This window comes from Pseudorasbora parva, chromosome 17, assembly GCF_024679245.1.
Source record: "Pseudorasbora parva isolate DD20220531a chromosome 17, ASM2467924v1, whole genome shotgun sequence".
Taxonomy (NCBI): Eukaryota; Metazoa; Chordata; class Actinopteri; order Cypriniformes; family Gobionidae; genus Pseudorasbora; species Pseudorasbora parva.
The window spans coordinates 8,987,716-9,007,148 of record NC_090188.1 but is presented as its reverse complement, the minus strand read 5'-3'; the positions used below and the strand labels follow the sequence as shown (position 1 = coordinate 9,007,148).

At 37.3% G+C, this 19,433-nt stretch overlaps 1 protein-coding gene across 1 annotated transcript in view; it reads left to right on the top strand.

Annotated features, from left to right (window-relative positions):
* Positions 1 to 10,052, top strand: part of col13a1 (collagen, type XIII, alpha 1) — a 47,261-nt gene extending 37,209 nt beyond the window's left edge. The window contains exons 30-34 of the mRNA XM_067422284.1: positions 4,896 to 4,931; positions 5,976 to 6,029; positions 6,903 to 6,956; positions 7,082 to 7,117; positions 9,021 to 10,052. Coding sequence (XP_067278385.1) covers positions 4,896 to 4,931; positions 5,976 to 6,029; positions 6,903 to 6,956; positions 7,082 to 7,117; positions 9,021 to 9,458 — 618 coding nt within the window. The 3' untranslated portion in view covers positions 9,459 to 10,052. The remainder of the gene's footprint in view (positions 1 to 4,895; positions 4,932 to 5,975; positions 6,030 to 6,902; positions 6,957 to 7,081; positions 7,118 to 9,020) is intronic.
* The last annotated feature ends 9,381 nt before the right edge of the window (positions 10,053 to 19,433 follow it).

Sequence of the window (19,433 nt, the reverse complement as noted above, 5' to 3'; positions counted from 1 at the left end):
AAACACCCCTTTACACTTCAAATAATCACTTTTTTCAAACTCTGCGCCTACCGGAGAAAAAAACTTGCGTCACCTCACTCTCTCCCTCTCTCTCTCGTTCTCTCCCAGCGTCAGTCGTAACCCACCAATAAGAATACACCTGCCGCCAAAGGAGGTGGGACCATTACTTTATAAGCCAATCAGGGAGAATGACTCTGCTAAACCATATTTGCATACCGAGGTTATAAATACAGGTTAACATTTTTTCTAAACATAAACATTAACAAATTAACCTTGAATAGGAACAATTAAAATGTTCCTGTACCATTGTCAATTGTTGATTGTTATCGTCGCTACTATTTGTATTAGCATTTTCTCTCTCACTTGTAACTTTTCGTAGGGACCGTACCAGCTTCTGAATAACTTGAGTAGAGTTCTCGGGAGCTTGACACCTTGTGGCGATATGTCCATCTTCTCCACAGCGGTAGCAAAAGTAATTATCTTTGTTCTTGCTAGGTCTTCTTGTATTAGAAAAAGTAGACTTGGGTTGGGGCTGAACATATCGACTTGGCTGACTCTGGCTTACACTCATGACAGCTAACTGCTGCTGTAACTCTATCACTTGGTTCTGGAGCATGTGTACTTCTGACTGATGATGTGGCTCGACACTTCTCTTATCAATTTTTGTCTTTAGATCAGAATTCACTGAAGAAACAGACACAGAAGCTTGACCTTCATTTAGACGCACACGCAGTTCTTGGATGTCAGCTTTCAACTCTTTAACAATAGATAACGTGAGTTTTTCATCCTCTTGCAAATGTACAGTCTTTACAGTGGTGTTAATTCTATGTCTGGCAGCTTCATTCTCTTCAGCTTCACGTATTTCATTCAAAAGGGTTAGGAAGGTGGGTGGTTGCTCTTTCTTCTCCCTCAACCTCAGCTGCAGAAGTAACATATCTGACTCGACAGCACCTCGTATCAGCTGTTCTACTCTGGCTCGGTCCATCGCCCCCGGAGAGAGTCCACCTCTCTGCACTATTTTTGTGAGGGACTTCTCTAGTCTGCGCAGGAATTCTGACAGGGTTTCACCCTGATTTTGACGAAGGAGTCGAAAAGCAAAGTACAAATCTTCTCCAGACTCTGAAGTTCCAAAGGTACTTTCCAAAGCTTCAATGTACTGAAGAGCACTGGCATCGGGACTGGAAAATCGAACTGCTTTTACTATTTCTAAAGCAGGACCCTTTAAACTTTCCACAATTCTCCTCCTCTTTTCTTTGTCGGAACAGTCACATTCTGAAATCATAAGGCGGGCTTGTTCAATCCAGTTTTCCATGGGTTCTTCCCCAGGTGGAGTGGGAACAGTGGCTGAAAACATGCGCAATCTTCTGTAAGCAGTGCTTTCACTGTGCGACATTTTACCTAAAAGTTCACCAACTGCACGGATAATGGATTCAGGGGTGCTGGCACTTGAACCGACAGGAGAGAACAACTCTTTAACATCTTCAATAGTTTTTTCCTCTCTAATCAGGAAGCTTGAAAACTTCTCAGCAAAGCCCCTGCGGCCATCTTCACACTTCTTAGAAAGAACAATTTTCCATGTTTCTTCTCCACCAGCAACTGGCAGCTCCATAGGTATGCGAATGGGGTCAATTACTTCTCTACACTCACATAAGACTATGAGACTGGTGGGGCTTGGGCCTACCTTTGTGTCCCTGACACGCACGCGTCCAAGGGCTTTAACTGTCTGTACAGTTTCCTCAATATGTGACACTTCTGTTTTTGCAGGTATACCCAGCAGTAGTAAAGCATGCCTCTCGTCGACAACAGCCTCTTCGCACCAGTGAGAGAGTTCTTCTTGGATGAATGGGTTACTGTGAAAAGCCATGTTCAGATACAATACCCTGGAGGTTAAAATGACAGAAAATGGTTATTCTGCTTGACTCTAAAACAATACCAGAGGGATCCCGGACGAGCCCCCAAAATGTGTAGCGCCCCCTCCCCTCTTAGGATGTCACCACTCCTAAGTTCTATTAGGGGGGAGCAGCGGGTTCAGAAAATATGTCTCTCGACAAGTTATTATTACTTATTTCCTACCTCTGGTATTAAATTAGTTATAAACTGATCCTTAACTTTTTTGTTGTAATGAGATGTGTGGTAAAAACGTTAAAAGACGTCACAATACAGGTAAGTATAGTTAAATATCACACTACAAGGTTTTATTATCACAGAGCGTAGATATAAAATAATTAAAAATAGGAATAAATAGATAAATATGTCAATAAATAAACCAATACAATAAATAGTAATAGAACAATTAATATACGCACCCCAAATAAAGGGACTGTAAACTTTAAATTCTCTACTGAGTAGATTATGTCAACAGCAACCCTATATTCTCATAAAGGCAGGGAAAATAGACCCTCAGTCTATGTAATGTTAAGGTTTGTTGTAACCATAACGAAACAATAACAACAGTAAACATATAGACATCAAACTTAAATAAATGTGGGCCCACACACACACACGCGCGCGCGCGCACACAAACACACATTCACCAACCCCACCGCTGCAGGCCTGAGTCGTTGCTAGGGTGCGTTGTGGCCCGTAAAACACAAATGGCCTCTTCACTCCAATGAGCAATAGAAACAATGGACAGTACCTCGATCCGTTAAATCAAACACGTAGGTCCAACGGCCCGCTCCGGTTCTCAATTGCTCCTATGCCGGCTGGAAACTTCAGCAACGCAGTGTGACGTTACTGTCCAGCGGTGCCAGGGGAACTCCGAATCACGCGTTGACTCACGAGCGCTATCTGGGGTGGTCCTTCGGTGATAAACAACGCGATCCGATCAGCGACCGCGTCTGTCCTCCAACGGTGTCCTTCTCGAATTAACGTTACTCCCAGTCTCTCGATGATTCATCAACTGTCACTAGAAATAACGGTCTCTGTCCAAACGTAAACAGTGCTGCTTACGTGATACTTAGTCCATAAAACTCATATATAATACTCCAAGGAGACCGCAAATGATATCTAGACTCTTTAAAACAATGACAGAGTGAATTCGTTGTGAAAACACCCCTTTACACTTCAAATAATCACTTTTTTCAAACTCTGCGCCTACCGGAGAAAAAAACTTGCGTCACCTCACTCTCTCCCTCTCTCTCTCGTTCTCTCCCAGCGTCAGTCGTAACCCACCAATAAGAATACACCTGCCGCCAAAGGAGGTGGGACCATTACTTTATAAGCCAATCAGGGAGAATGACTCTGCTAAACCATATTTGCATACCGAGGTTATAAATACAGGTTAACATTTTTTCTAAACATAAACATTAACAAATTAACCTTGAATAGGAACAATTAAAATGTTCCTGTACCATTGTCAATAATCAACAGGTATTATTAACCCAAATTTGCCCAGGGTTACACTATATATATATATATATATATATATATATATATATATATATATATATATATATACTTTTACTTGAAAATGAGATAAGATGCTGCTTAAGAATTTTTTTTTTTTTTTACATTGTGGTCCTCTGTTCCATAACCTAGTGAGCTGCCTACATCATTTTAGACATCGTTTTAAAGGAACACGCCAACTTTTTGGGACTTGGGAGCTAATTCCGTATCCCCCAGAGTTAGATAAGTCCATACATACAATTTGTATCTCTGTGTGTGCCATAACACATCTGTCTGACACACCCACTGCTAGCCTAGCTTAGCACAAAGACTGGAGGTAAATGGCTCCATCTAATCTACTGCTTAATATGTGACAAAATAATGGCAACATTTTCCTATTTACATGTGGTGATGTGTATAGTTACATTGTGTACTAAGACTGAAGGAAAATGAAAAATTGCAATATATTCATTCCTGCGTAATAATCCAGGAACTTTTCCGCTGTACCATGAATGCATGGCGCAATGATATTACGTCGGATCGTGCTGGGGAAAATTCTCAGGCACTGCGTAATATCTTTGCATCGCTGCTTCACCTATGGTATGGCAGCAAAGTTCCTGGATAATTATGCAGGAATGAGAGTCGTGTTAGATTGTTTTGTTAGCTTAGCAACATGCTATCATCAAACTTAAATGATAAAGACGCAGTTTTAAAATCATTCTAAATATAAAAGAATAGCAGAGTCCATACCACAATTTTAACTGTAACAGTACTGAGAAAAGATATTATATTATTGTGGATCTATTTCAGAACAATGGTGTACATTGACAGCTAATCAGAATCCACCCTGCTTTAAAGAGCTATTATTTAAAGTGGCAGATGACAAATCTACTGTGCTTCGCTTAGAATAAGCATAAATATCGTCTGCTATCGCTATAGATATCTTTATGGTTATCTTTCTTTGTCTGAACAAGCCTTTAGAATCAAGTCAACTCTCCTAGGCATTTCTCGTCTGGAGCGCTCTTTGTGTGCCGCCTATGTATAGTATTCCAGTTCAGTCACTTATGAGGTTGCGTTTCAGTTCGCATATCACCTTAGAAGGCAGCAGACGGCGGTGCAGCTTACTAGGTTTTGGAATCAAACAACTATTTACAAGTGTTATTTTTAGTTTTTGCATCTCTTCTGGAATTTAAAACCCACATGTTGTCATTTTATCACCATCCATAGAGCTAAAATGAATTATTGAAGCAGTGTGCTGTATTAAGGACCCATTTAAGTTTTGTTCATCAGCAGTCACACTGTAAGAAACTAAAGTTAAAAGGAGTTACTGCCCGTCTCTCACATGTCATCTTCAACACGTCACCCCTCCATCAAAACTAGTGTTGTTTTTATGTGGCACACAAGTCACTGCTTCACTCACCCACCCTCTCCTCCCCCCACACCTCTCCCCTCCCTCTCCACCACCTCCATCTCTCCTCTCGCTCTGTAACTCTTTACACACTGTCCAGGGGGCTCATGGTTTAGACGGCAGGCCTGGTCCAGTGGTGAGTGGCGCAAAACCCGTTCCCATCATCCACCCCTCTATTTCCATCCATCCCTCTCTCTTTTCCCCCTCCGCAGTCTGCCTGCTTCTCTCTCTCTCTCTGCCTCTGCTTGTGCGTTGCTTGCTTGTCTTCGGTGTCTTTTCTGTGTTGTCAAGGCCTTGTTTAGATCTCTATTAAGGTTGCATCGGCATGAGTATGACTTTGATTTGACTTTGTCCCTAAGCCTGTTTGGCTGTTGCCTCTTGCTGTTTCCAGAGGTACCGCGCTCGGTTTATTTCTCAACCTGTCAACATGCGAGTGAGTGAAAGGGGAGCATGGCCAAACACTTATAAACATTTTGCTCGCTCGCTGTCTCTCTGAAACACACTTTCTGTTTCTTTGAAAAGTACATACTTAGTGCTCTGCCAGTGAATAATCCCTTTGTATTTCATGCCGTCGCAGCCCTCTTTATCATAATATATATATATATATATATATATATATATATATATATTTAATATAATATATATATTAATATATATATATATATTTATATTTGAACGTGGCTGACCTCTGTTGACCTTTCGAAGGCTTAATTCTCTCAAGCTTCAGAGCTTTATTTCATTCCAAGACAAGCTTTGACCTTGTACTGTCATATCAGGAAAGAGCATGATGGGATGCGGCTGCATGAACAATTATTACAGTATGGCATACAACTGTACAAATGGCTGAGAAGCAAGACTCCCGAAAAAGCAAGATGTCTAACAGCCCTTTCTTGAATCCTCTCCAAGTCATGAGAGGAAAATGGAAGATGGATTCGCTGTTATATTTACATGTGTGTCTGTTTATTTCCCCTTAGATCAACAAACTTTGGAGTTTTTTTGAGTCCCTAAGCAGATTGTACCTCAGATGGCTGTTTTCAAACATACATATTTTTATTCAACTCTGAAAAGTTTGTTGATCTATTGGCGCTCGACACTGACTAGTTTCTCTCCCTTTCTGACCTCGTCATCCCCGACTGTCGCCTCTGTTGAAACTCACGCGTGTCACTTTATTTGTTCAAAGGGTCTGATAGGACCAGCAGGAGTGCCTGGGCCTGCAGGACCAAAAGGAGAAATGGTTAGTGCTGTTTTTGTTTTTTATCAAATGAGTAAGACTTTCTGAAATTGGTGTTCCTACACTGTAAAAAAAAATGGACTTAAAAAAATAAGTTACATGGTTATCTTAACATTTTGAGTTTGTTGAAATAATAGTTAATACATGAATGAGTTGAATACAATAAAGGAGATAAGTTGATCAAATCACGAAAATCATTTTTACAGTGTAGTAATAGTTTATATTATGCAAAATTATACAAAACTGTGATGATATAATGGATGTGAAAGCGCATGTCAATAAATTGACCAAACAAAGTATTTTTAAAAAGTACATCACAATTAATTCCATTATGACTTGGGTGATAAATAACTCATGATGAGTTGTTTAATTATTAAAATGCTTAAAGGGATAGTTCACCCAAAAAAATGTATGACCCCATGATTTACTCTTAAGCTACCCTAGGTGTATATGACGTTCTTCTTTCAGGAAAATACAATCAGATTTATATTATGTTATACAACGTCCTGGCTCTTTCAAGCTTTATAATGGCAGCCCAAAATTTTACGCCCAAAAAAGTGCATCAAACCATTATAAAAATACTTTTAAAATGGATGGATGCACTTTTTGGGCTTTACATTTTGGGTTGCCGTGATATTGCTTTGCCTCGAAGAAGAATGTCATATAGGATGGCTTGAGGTTGAGTAAATCATGGGGTAATTAAAATGTTGGGTGAACTATCCCTTTAATGCAATGACGAGATGGTAATGCAAGAGTTTGCTCTGATAGTGTTTTCAACCACTTTTCAACCATCAAAAACATTCACTGATTGTATGCAAGGTATAAAGTCCATGTAATACAGTTCAAAATAACATCTGTGTAATTTTTACTGTACAGGGGGAAAAGGGTGATATGGGAGTAGCAGGACCAATTGGGCCTCAAGGCATCCCAGTAAGTGCTGTACCAGAGCACAATTTAACATTTCAAATACTGTAATGTTTCCAAACCATGTATAGCCTAGGTGCATTCAAATGAAAAATAGACCATAATTAATGTCTCTCCCCCAATTCATTCAGGGTTTAGTAGGACCATCGGGATTAAAAGGAAACCGGGTAAGATTATAAATGCGTTCTTGATTGTCGTTTGTTTGCAGAATGTTATTGTGACTTCAAAGGAGTCCACTTTCTTAAAATAAAAGGGATGGATGATATTTCTACACCAGCATGAATCTGCCAAGCCTTTAAGTATTAGCTACTGTTCATTATTAAATAACGGTGATTATTTAATTTGTCATCATCAATTATTATGCGTATTTAGTCGGGCTCAGACTGCTGGAATTTTAAGCAGATTTCCCCCTCCCGACAATCAGGACATCAGGACCATCCTGATAATATCCAACATAGGACATTTAAATCTGACAGTATGCCAGTACTTTTACAATAGCCAATGAGAAACCAGTTTACAAGGAGACAGAGTGGAATGAGAGAAGTTTTGAAATGGTGACCGTGAAACTGTTGCTGTAGGCTCTCTTGTGGAAGTGTGGTAACAACACGGCTGACTGTATAATGTCTTTGAAAATGTACTACAACTGTACAGACAAAGGGAAGAGCTCTTTTTTGAACGTACCGGGCGAGTGTAGAAAGCTGCTAGCTGCTGACATTGTTGCCAAGCAATGCTAAGCCTTTGAGCTCTTGAGATTAATGTTAGCTAGCATACTACTGCCAACAATATTAAAACTGGCAGTTTAACCTTTAGTTCCCTTTCAGTCGATCAGGTTCGACATACGTCTCCGTTCCCTCCTTCAGGGAACGAGGGTTACCATATGTAACCGAGACGTTCTCACTGAAGAACAGTCAATATCCATTTAGTTCATATCTGTTTCCATCACTCTGGCATGATAATCATTCCTTGTAATGTGTGCATGTTTGAGAGAGAAGACATCTGTAAAGATTATTCTTATGTGCGAGATGCAATAAGATTTTAGAATCGGTTAGGATTTAAAAACTCTTGTAATCTGAGCCCGGCTTGATTGTTAATTGTGTTTTTTGTTGTTGATTTTTTAAAGACACAAGCAGAAGCATGCTGGGTGTAAGAAATTAGAATGGCTACTGCTCACTGCTAGAAAATATGTGAATATAATGTATACAGTGGGGTCTAAAAGTCTGTGAAAATAAGACATTGAAAATCTAAAATGAATAAACCTGGAAATAAAAGTTTTAGGATTTTGACAAATTTAAAATTGAAATATTGTCATAATGAGGAAAATTTTAAGTTTCTGCACTATATTTCAGTCATTTTCGATCAGATGTTCTTGCTTTTTGTATCACAAGATGCTCTGTGGATCATTATCAAATCGTGTTTAATGGAGCAGCAGATTAATTGGATTATATAAAATGTATCAATTGTAAGTCAAAATTGAATACAATTTTTTTTTTTTAATTATTACATTTACAAAAATGCTAAATATAGTCTTTTGGATGCCGCTGTATATGTTCATTGATCATGATAAAATTGTTTAAACATATATTCTTATTCCAGAACAGTATATTTGTAAGTCCTTTATATAAATATATTTGCAATTATTTTTATTTATTTGGATAATTTATTTGCAGTTCTTGTTTCTTGAGTCTATAAAACATTTTTTTTTGCATGATTAACGCAGAAACTGACCTATAAAATGAACTGCTAAATGTTAAATGTTCTGAGTTATTATTATAAAAAGAAGTACATGTGAATTGACCATTGCTTTTCTGTGCTTTTCCAATGCTTTCATCCTCCTAGACGGTATGCCTGTCTCCTATTAACACTAATTTCCTCAGTTAATGACTCAATGTCTCCCACCTTGAAAGTCAGGACATGTCACTGCTCCTCCCAACATCCTCCACTGGTGAATTTAACTTTTGTGTGGATAAATCTGTCACTATGCTGATGCTCAGCTCAGTGGAAGGTGCTGTGGAGGACCCTTGGACACGGTGCTGTTTTTACTCTTGTCCTTTCCTTGTCTTTTTTCCACAGGTCTTCCTATCCCCTTTTCCTCCCCCTGCATCCTTGCCTGTGTCCGTGGCTCTTTTTGCCGAGTCGGGCCGGGTCGTCCTCTCTGTCCCCCTCTCACTCCCTGGCCTCCTCCTGCTCCTCCTGCATCCTAATGTTGTAGCCTGGGTTAATACTCCTCCTCTTCCTCACCTCCTACTTTTGTTCATATCCTTGACTTACCTTCCTACCAACCTGCATTCATTATCTCCCAATTATGCTAATGTACAGAGCTCTTATTGTTCCACGAAAGCCACATCTGGATCTATTTTTGAAAAGGCACATAACCAAGAAATATGGGAAATGGCATTATGTCAGTGTAGAGCTCATTCTGACATCCGGATGAGAGTATTTAGGACTCCTGATGTGAGCCAAAAGTTCAGAAACCGTCTTAAGGAATCAGTATTCGTCAAACAGGATTAGAAAATGAGCTCCATTCATAATGTAATTCCACTTATATTTTTTTCCCTTCCTCCATTAAGTGTTAGAATAATAGTCATGATGAGGGCTATTCTGAATGTTAGAACTCTGTATTAGAGACATTTATATAGCTTAAATGGGATAGTTTCCTTTAAAGAACACTTCAACATTGCGTGCATACTTGAAGATAAATCATGAAACACTAAAAAGCAAAGCTGGTCTTGATTAGTTGTATAGAATAGAGATGTTGATTAAATAGTTTTAGTGCCTCAACAGCTTTGTAATTTCATTTTATTGTTCTAGTATAGAATCAATAACAGATTGTCTACTTATTACAGCCAGAATTTGCTGCCAAGATCAGGGAATAAAAATATATTCCCTTCAAAGGTTTAGCTGTAGGGATCAAAAATAACACATTCAGTCATAATCATAACCCTTTACCTTTATTCAGCAAGGACACATTACATTTATCAAAAGTACCAGTAAAGAAAGTTACAAAAGATTTCATTTTATATCATTTATAAATGCTGTTCACGATTTCCACAAAAATATAAATACAAAAACTGCTTTCAACATTGATAAAAATACGAAATGTTTCTTGTGTGAAGAAGGATTTCTGAAGGATCATGTGACACTGAAGACAGGAGTCATCTTCACAGGATTGAATTACATTTCAAAATATAGTATATTCATGAAATAGAAAAATTATTTTAAAATCTAATAAGATTTCACTTTCATGTATTTTTGGTCAAATTAATGCACCTTGGTGAGCATAAGAGACTTCTTTTTAAAACATTAAAACATCTTACTTACCCCAAACTGTTGTTAAAAAAAAATTGTCCCCAAAGAGCAGAGCCGGACAGTAGTAAAGTATTTTACTCTGCTTTACTCTGTGTTTTTCTTTGGAAATATTTGGAAACATACAATATTTTACTTTTTACCGCACTACATTTCATATTAAATATAATTTAATACTTAGTTACATTAAAAATGTAATACTTTCTTCATTTTACTAAGTAAAGGTAATTCAAAGTTTTACTTGAGTAAGAAAATACTAAATGTTTAATGCAATTAAGTATTAAAGGTTAAAAAACAACTTTATGAAATGTAGTGCAGTAAGAAGCATGACATTATGCTTTGGAATGTAGTGAAGTACACGTTTTACAAAGAAAAACAGTGGGACAGTACATACTTGAAAAATACTTGAGTAGAAAGTAAAAATACTTAAATATACTGTCCGCCTCTGCCCAGGGGCATGACCTTTTCATAAGTCAGAAAACTGAAAACAAATAAAATAATTTTTTACACAAAGTTAGACATAATTTTTACAAATATTTTGAAATCTCACACTAACCACACTGGCTGACCTCCTTTCTCCTTAACCCTTCCACTTACCCTCCTTAAATTATCCCAAAACTCATTGTAGCTCAGTTCAAAAGCACAAAAGTTTTCTTATCTTGGTGATGGTGCTTTTCTTACAAGTACTGCTAGTAGACTAGGAGGACTAAATTCTGACTTTCTTCGAATGCACTGTTGTTTGCAGGGGGAGAGGGGCAAGAAAGGCAACAGGGGGGCCAAAGGGGATAAGGGAGACCAAGGAGCCCCGGGATTAGATGCCCCGTGTCCGTTGGTATGTCTTCCGTTCAACGTGCAACACTAAGGCAAAAGGAGACTTCCCGAAAACCACATCTCCTTATGTCTTTTTGTAATAAACACTAACAAATGCCCAGAGGAGTTCTGGTCTAAGTCTGCAAATTACAATGTATAGAGACGTTGTGCTCCTTACTCAAACATTACATTAGAACTATTGTAGGTGTGGATTTGAATTAAAAAGGACTAGGCACCAGAACTCTCAATGGGATTTTTGCTTTTCAGGATTCAGACTGACAGGAATTTGGTTCTGCTTAACACAGTAGGTTAATACATTAGTTTAATGAATGTGGAGTTTGCATCCCTGTGGATGCAGTGAACATATTCCTGTCAGTCTCAGGTCCAGTGTGCTCTGGACCAATCAGACGCTGGAACTGAGCGGCCATTGTGGGGGTGTGGCTGAACGACAGGATGTTTATATGATTGATTTCATGAACAGGGTTTCCGAGGCTTTAAAGGGGAGAAAGGTGAACCGGGGCTGCCAGGCCTGGATGGGCTAGATGCCCCGTGCGCTGTGGTATGCTGCTGTCTATCCCTTTCCTTATCCTGCATGTTCCCTGGCTTCCTGACGCTAATCCTTCAGCATAGCCCATTCAGAGTGGAGAACAAATAGACAATAGAACAGAAAAAGCTTGCATGGTATCATTAATATCTTTAACTCAGTTAAATCTATACACTTTAAAGTGGTCATGAATTGAGAAATCTAATTTTCCGTGATCTTTTGACATATAAGAGGTCATTTTACTATCAAAAAATATCCTGTAGGTTTCAGAACTCAAAATTGTCCCAGCCTCTGAGGATTACAAGATGTTTTGCAGTGCCAATATGTGGAAAAACAATGTCTTCTATCATTAAAGGGTTAGTTCACCCAAAAATAAAAATTCTCACCCTCAAATAACTACCCATAAGACTTTTTCATTTCGGGACACAAATTAAGATTTGACAGGTACGCAGGTACGCAACTACCACATTGACATTTCAAAAAGTTAAAAAAGATCTTAAAACAAATTCATATGATTTGAGCAGTTTTGTCCAAACTTTCTAAAGAGACTATGATGAACAGATGAATTTAGGCTCAACATTGATCAGTGAACAAACAGTAAACTGAAGATCAACAGAACCTGCTTGATGCTGAAGAACAAACCTCATTGGTTTGTGATGAAGCTCAAATGTACTGTAAAACATGAGAATGAATCTCATTGGTTCTTTCGGAAGCTTAAACGTGCTGTGTAACACGAGAAGGAACCTCATTGGTTCTTGAGGAAGCTTAAACGTGCTGTGTAACACGAGAATGAACCTCATTGGTTCTTCAGGAAGCTTAAACGTGCTGTGTAACACGAGAAGGAAACTCATTGGTTCTTGAGGAAGCTCAAACGTCCTGCGTTACACGAGAATGAACCTCATTGGTTCTTGAGGAAGCTAAAGTGCTCTGTATAACACAAGAATCAACCTCATTGGTTCACATTAAAACATCTTACATTGAACATTATTTTAATGAAACATTGAAAATTATTTTAATGTGCAATACTGTTTTTGTTAATCATAGCAGTGTGCATCTACTTCAAAGTCCTGAATGGAGGGAGGGAGGGAGGGAGGAGAGAGAGAGAGAGAGAGAGAGAGAGAGAGAGAGAGAGAGAGAGAGAGAGAGAGAGAGAGAGCTAAAACATGATGGAAAATAGCTTATTACTTCTAAACTAGGATGTTTTTTGGATGTAAAAATCTTGCTAACATTATAAGTGAACCTCATGCAGTTCATGACCCCTTTAATTGATAACCATGTTTTATTGTGATTTCTGTAAAATATGTATAAAATATTAGAGACTACTTGTAAAATAGGATGGTTGCAATTTAACTCGTTATACTATTTTTTTTTATGTTTAACGATTGCATGCATTAAAAAAAATGTTTACTTCTCTGTGTATCCAATATTCTTACACTAACCTGCACATTGACTGAATAATCCTTCATCACGTCTATTTTCATCCAGTGAAATGGAGCACCCTGGATCATCACAAATATCTGCATGAAATAAAGTGTTCAGTAGAAATGCATTGTTTCAAAAAGCAGGCATCTTGACTGGTCATTATTTTCTTAGATACTAATTTACCTGATCGAATCATAAAGAATGTAAAGACTTTGGTTTGAAACATCCAGGTATCCTATGCATGTATAGACACACTATATTGCTTATATATATATATACATCCCTTTCTAAATCTGTAAGGTTTAAAATATGGAATTGGCCCACCCTTTGCAGCTATAACAGCTTCAACTCTTCTAGAAAGGCTTTCTACAAGTTTTAGGAGTGTTTATGGGAATTTTTGACCATTCTTCTAGAAGCGCATTTGTGAGGTCAGGCACTGATGTTGGATGAGAAGGCCTGGCTCACAGTCTCTGCTCTAATTCAGCTTAAAGGTGTTCTAGCAGATTGAGGTCAGGACTGCAGGCCAGTCAAGTTCCTCCACATCAAACTTGCTCATCCATGTCTTTATGGACCTTGCTTAGTGCACTGGTGCTCAGTCATGTTGGAACAGGAAGGGGCAATCCCCAAACTGTTCCCACAAAGTTGGGAGCATGAAATTGTCCAAAATGTCTTGGTATGCTGAAGCATTAAGAGTTCCTTTCACTGGAACCAATGGGCCAAGCCTAACCCCAGAAAAAACCCACACCATAATCTCCCCAAACTTTACACTTGGCACAATGCAGTCAGACAAGTACCGTTCTCCTGGCAACCGCCAAACCCAGACTCGTCCATCATATCGCCAGACAGAGAAGCATGATTCGTCACTCCAAAGAAGGCGTCTCCTCTGCTCGTCTAGAGTCCAGTGGCGGCATATTTTACACCACTGCATCTGATGCTTTGCATTGCACTTGGTGATGAAAGGCTTGAATGTAGCTGCTCGGAAATGGAAACCCATTTCATGAAGCTCTCTACGTCCTGTTCTTGAGCTAATCTGAAGGCCACACAAAGTTTGGAGGTCTGTGACTCTGCAGAAGGTTGGCGATTTTTGCGTTCTGTACGCCTCAGCATGCGCTGACTGAGTTGCTGTTGTTCCAAATTGCTTCCACTTTGTTATAATACCACTAACAGTTGACCGTAGAATATTTATTAGTGAGGACATTTATGAATGGACTTACGGCACAGGTGGAACCTATCACGGTGCCACACTTGAATTCACTGAGTTCCTGAGAGCGACCCATTCTTTCACAAATGTTTGTAGAAGGGAGCTTGATTTTATTCACATTTGCATGTGGAGGTGATTGGAACACCTGAATTCGATGATTTGAATGGTTGTCCCAATACTTTTGGCAATATAGGACAGCTATATTATTATTATTATTATTATTATTATTATTATACATTTATTCTTTTGTTATTGTTTTGAGCGTCACTTTCTAAGTCTTTATGTTTGTGTGAATGGATACAATCATGACTGATTGATTGCAGAGGGGAAATGTATGTTTCAAAATTGCCTAGTGAAATGGTTATGAATTTTGAATGTGCACCGACAATGTTATGTTTCTTTTCTCAAGAAAATGAAATCATTTTAATGTGCTTCACTCTTCTTCTTTGTTTTAGGGCGATGATGGTCTGCCAGTACCAGGGTGTTGGAATAAAGTGAGTTCTCTTGACTGATCATATTAACATTTTGCATTTGAAATAATTGCATCCATACCATCCTTAATATGATGTAACTCATGAATTCATGATATGGAGGTATAGATTTAAAGTTACTTAACAGTTTTTTATATATCATAATTTAATACAAACTGGTTTAGCATTTTGATCTGCTACAATGTAATACTTTATGACCAGATTTGAAATGTATTAGTGATTTAAACATCTGATAGGAAACGCTCTATACCTCCATTTGCAAGATGTGTGCTTTGAAAATAACATGTGGTCTTTTGCCTCTTGTCTTGCAGTGACGTTAATTCCTGAATGCCATGTGTGATTGTAAATAGAATATTTATTTTTGTACTTTGTTTGCCCTTGATATGGATGGAAATAACAGCAAACCATAAAAATACTGGCAGGACTTTTGTACAGATGTTTATTTTTATTACCGGTAATGTTTTTTTATGTAATGGACTTTATACTGTACCTATGCATTATGTCGAAAATGTTTTGATCGAGGAAGAAATATACTGTGGCAGCATATGCATGATATTTGTGCATTATGTTAACTGATACGTGCCTATTAACTTATTGTATCATGGTGTTTTAATGTGTTGTGTCAGACCACGCTGCACTGATTAGTGGGGCTGGAGTTACAAATTGGCCTTGTGTGTGTAAGAGGAAACCCTTTGCTCTGAGAATGGACATGTTCACACCACACCTAATGATCTTACACTGTAACTGCATATGTTTACTGAAAATTAAAATGACTTATTTCAAAGTCCATTCTACATGCAGTATAATTATCAAGCCAGTTGTTTCATATAAGTTTCAGTGCATAAATTATAAACATTTGCACTGCATGATTTATTTAGCGAGCATTTCAAACTGTTCTCTTCTCCATATTCCCCTGCTATTTGCCAAATATATTATTGCAAAAACTGAATTAGTCAACTGCTTTATGCAAGAAAAACAATGAAATCTTCATGCAGTGCTTTGCCTTCATGGGCTTTATGTAAATATGGCAAAATCTTGCCCTTTCGGCAGATATTTTCTATTATACTATTTCTATTCTTATCTCTGACAATTTAATAATAGAGAGAAATTCAATTTACATACAATTTAGTGCTTTTTATTGATCTCGTATATTGCTGCTCAATGTCAAGCACATATTTGTGTTTGCTAATAAGCATCTACACTACTGTTCAAAAGCTTGGGGTCAGTAAGATATATATAAATATGTATATATTTAAAAAGATACTTAAGTTGAGTAAATGTGACACTAAATACAAAGACAATATATTTCAAAAATTATAGGAAAAGATGGGATATAATTATCAAAGGATTCTGAAATATATATATATATATATATATATATATATATATATATATACTATTATATACTATTATATACTATTTTATATAACTATTTACTGTTTTCAATACTGATAATATTAAAATATATAAGAAATGTTTCTTAAGCAGTAAATCATCATATTTGAATGATTTCTGAAGGATCATGTGACACTGAAGACTTTAATTTTAAGAATTGAATTGAAAATTTAGCTTTGCGTCACAGAAATAAATTACATTTTAAAATATATGACAACAGAAAACAGATCTTTTAAATTGTAAATATATGTCACAATATTGCTATTTTAACTGCATTTTATATTTAAAAATTCAGCCACTGTAAGCATAAAAGAAAAAAAAATCTTACTAACCTTAAACTTTAAAACAGTAGTGTATGTCCCGTTTTACCTCAACTATCAAGTACAAATGAAGAATAAAAGTTTGTATTATAAACTTGCAATTTGCATTATATTATGTTTATTCCCAAGAAATACCAGGGTCATAGAGAAAGGCCCTTAGCTAATGGTTTTGTTTTGTGTACATTCAGTGTTGAAGTCATTGAATTGTGTAAGGACTGCTGCTTACATTGACAAGCTATTCGGATTCCATTGTTCCTGTTAATATCGACTTAAGCATGGTTTGTAATCATCAGTGTCTATAAACTCTTTATCCGTCTGTAATACCTCATACTAACATGTGCCTTAATGCTTTTACTCTGCCAAAGTAGTTTTGAGACATATCAACAATAATGTCAAAGAAGCTATGCTGTCAACATGAGGACTATAAGAAAATAAATGGCTGTAAAAAAAAAAAAAAGTTCAGCCAAAACGTTTCCTAACACGTCTTATTTATTCATGTTGTCTTAGGTTTGATATACTAAGATTTACACTTTTTTTATGGTTTGTTTGCATAGTGATGACATGTTGAAAATTAACACCCTCTGGATTTTCACATGCTTGTTGCCCTGATTTGCATCTTGACGAAAAGTATGAAAACTGCCATCAGTAGGTTTCAGAATTCAGTTATTCTGTGTTGGGGAAAGTTACTTCAAAAGTAATGCATTACTAGACTGGATAAACCCACCTCTGTTACAAATCTGCGGGGACCAATCACAAATCGGCTTATACACCTGGCGCGGTATTGGCGGGTTTAACACAATGACGGATAGAGAAGTGATGGATCATTGTTCTGATTGGTTGAAGGAATATCCAATTGCGTACAGAGTCATTTGAACTATGCCCATTGATCACGCCTCTTGTGCAGTAGTAAATACAGAGCAGACTCCCCAGACCAATGTTCAATCTTAAAGATTAGGTGATAGCCAGACAAATGCATTACAATATTGCACTACTACCAAAAAAAGTAATTAATTGTGTTGTTTATAGTTACTTTTATGGAAAGTATGTTACTTTTGCAGAACTTTTTATCTTCTGAGATGAGCTTTCTTTGTTTTTTAGTAATAAAAAAGTTCATAAGATTGCATCTTTAAAGATACACTCCACTTTAATTTTCCAATTTCCATTTTCCAACTCCCCTAGAGTTCGAATCCATTCAGCCGATATCCGGGTCTGGCGTTAGCACTTTTAGCATAGCTTAGCATAGATCATTGAATCTGATTAGACCATTAGCATCTCGCTCAAAAATGACCAGAGACTTTCGATATGTTTCCTATTTAAAACTTGACTCTTCTGTAGTTACATCGTGTACTAAGACCGACGGAAAATGAAAAGTTGCGATTTTCTAGACCGATATGGCTAGGAACTATGGGTGTCCCGAGATAAAACAGAACAAGAAAACTTGCTGCTGTTCAAAACATTAAGCAAGGACAATCATGTGTGCTGATATAACTGGAGTACAAGGTCATGAGAGGCATTATGTGAATGCTTGGATAAAGAAATGCATCTTTAGCCTAGTTTAGACAATATTATATTGTTATGTGCATGTTGTCTGAGGGTTTCCCCATCTGCATGTCACTTTTGCAGGAGTAAAGTGTGTCGGCCCATGACAAATGTGTATGTTTCTTTTATTGAAAGGGTCAGAATCCGTTCCAGCTAGCCAAGAAGTAATCCAGCGGTGAGATACACGTGGTTCTGGTTTGATTTCCTTCCTAAGCAACACAAAAACTTGAAGAGGTTTGGGGAGATCTTTGAGTTTGGGGTGCTCTTTGGTGGCTGTTTGAAGGATTTTGTTTCCTGTATACCCGTCCTGTAGTTCATGAAGGCCCCAGAGGGCGGCTGATATGAACTGACTGAACTACAGAGAAGACGATCATTCAGAAGTAGCCTGTCGTTTCTCCAAGTTTTACACTTTTCTTTCTCTTTTATATTATTCACTATGTGAAAGAAACATTTTAGCACATTTTGTTCCTTGTTAATGACGATGTTTAATACAAGTATTAACGTTTGTGAGCAGAGGATTCAGCGCAGCTCATTGAACATGTAGATGTGGTGTTCTTGTCTTTTCATACAAACCAAAGAAAGAAAAATCTTTGATGATTCCTTATTCAAACTATCACTGCCTTCTGTTAAGAGTGTTTGGTAGAATGTAACCTCACACTTCACTCATAGTACACATTTACACTCTTTGCGTTTTATTTAACATCTATGTAGGCTACATAACGGTTGTGTTCGTACATAGTGATCAGCCTTAAATATGAGGATAAAATCACTTATACAGCTAAAAACAAAGTGAACATGAAGGACTGTAATTACTTTGTGTACCAACTTTCACCATAAACCTCCAAAAAGTTACTTTGCAAAACCGTTGTAAATGTAATAGTTGCAACAAGGGCATTTGATGGTGTTGCAACATGCATGTACGTTTCACTGCTGTAAACATTAATGTCATGCTGACTTGATCTGTATATTTTGCAAACTCTTTGAAATGAAAATAATTGAGTGCAGTTTGTTTGGGTCCTTGTACAGAACGGCTGTAATTTTAAGAATGTATGAGGCAGCTAAAGCAACATTTTAACCAGCAGTGACACATTGGCCATCTAATTTATTGTTGGTTCGCAACATGTTTGACCTACAGATACGTTTTTATAGCTGCGACTATTTAGAGTAAACTTTTTTTTTTTTTTTTCGCTGTCCCATATGCAAGTTATTATTATCAGTATAGAGTACAGTTACGGATAACAATATCACAGCAACCATAATGGGGTTTGTGAGGAAAAATATTCTGATGTCCTTACAACAATAATGACCTAGATATAAAAAAGAAAATAAAAATTGCATATGTACCAGCAGCTGTTTTTTTAACCTAATGCAAGCATTCCTAATGTTGTATTTTGACACCTGTTTCAGACAAAGATTGGTTGTATATAAACCCACTGTATAGTTTCATTAAATCTTCTA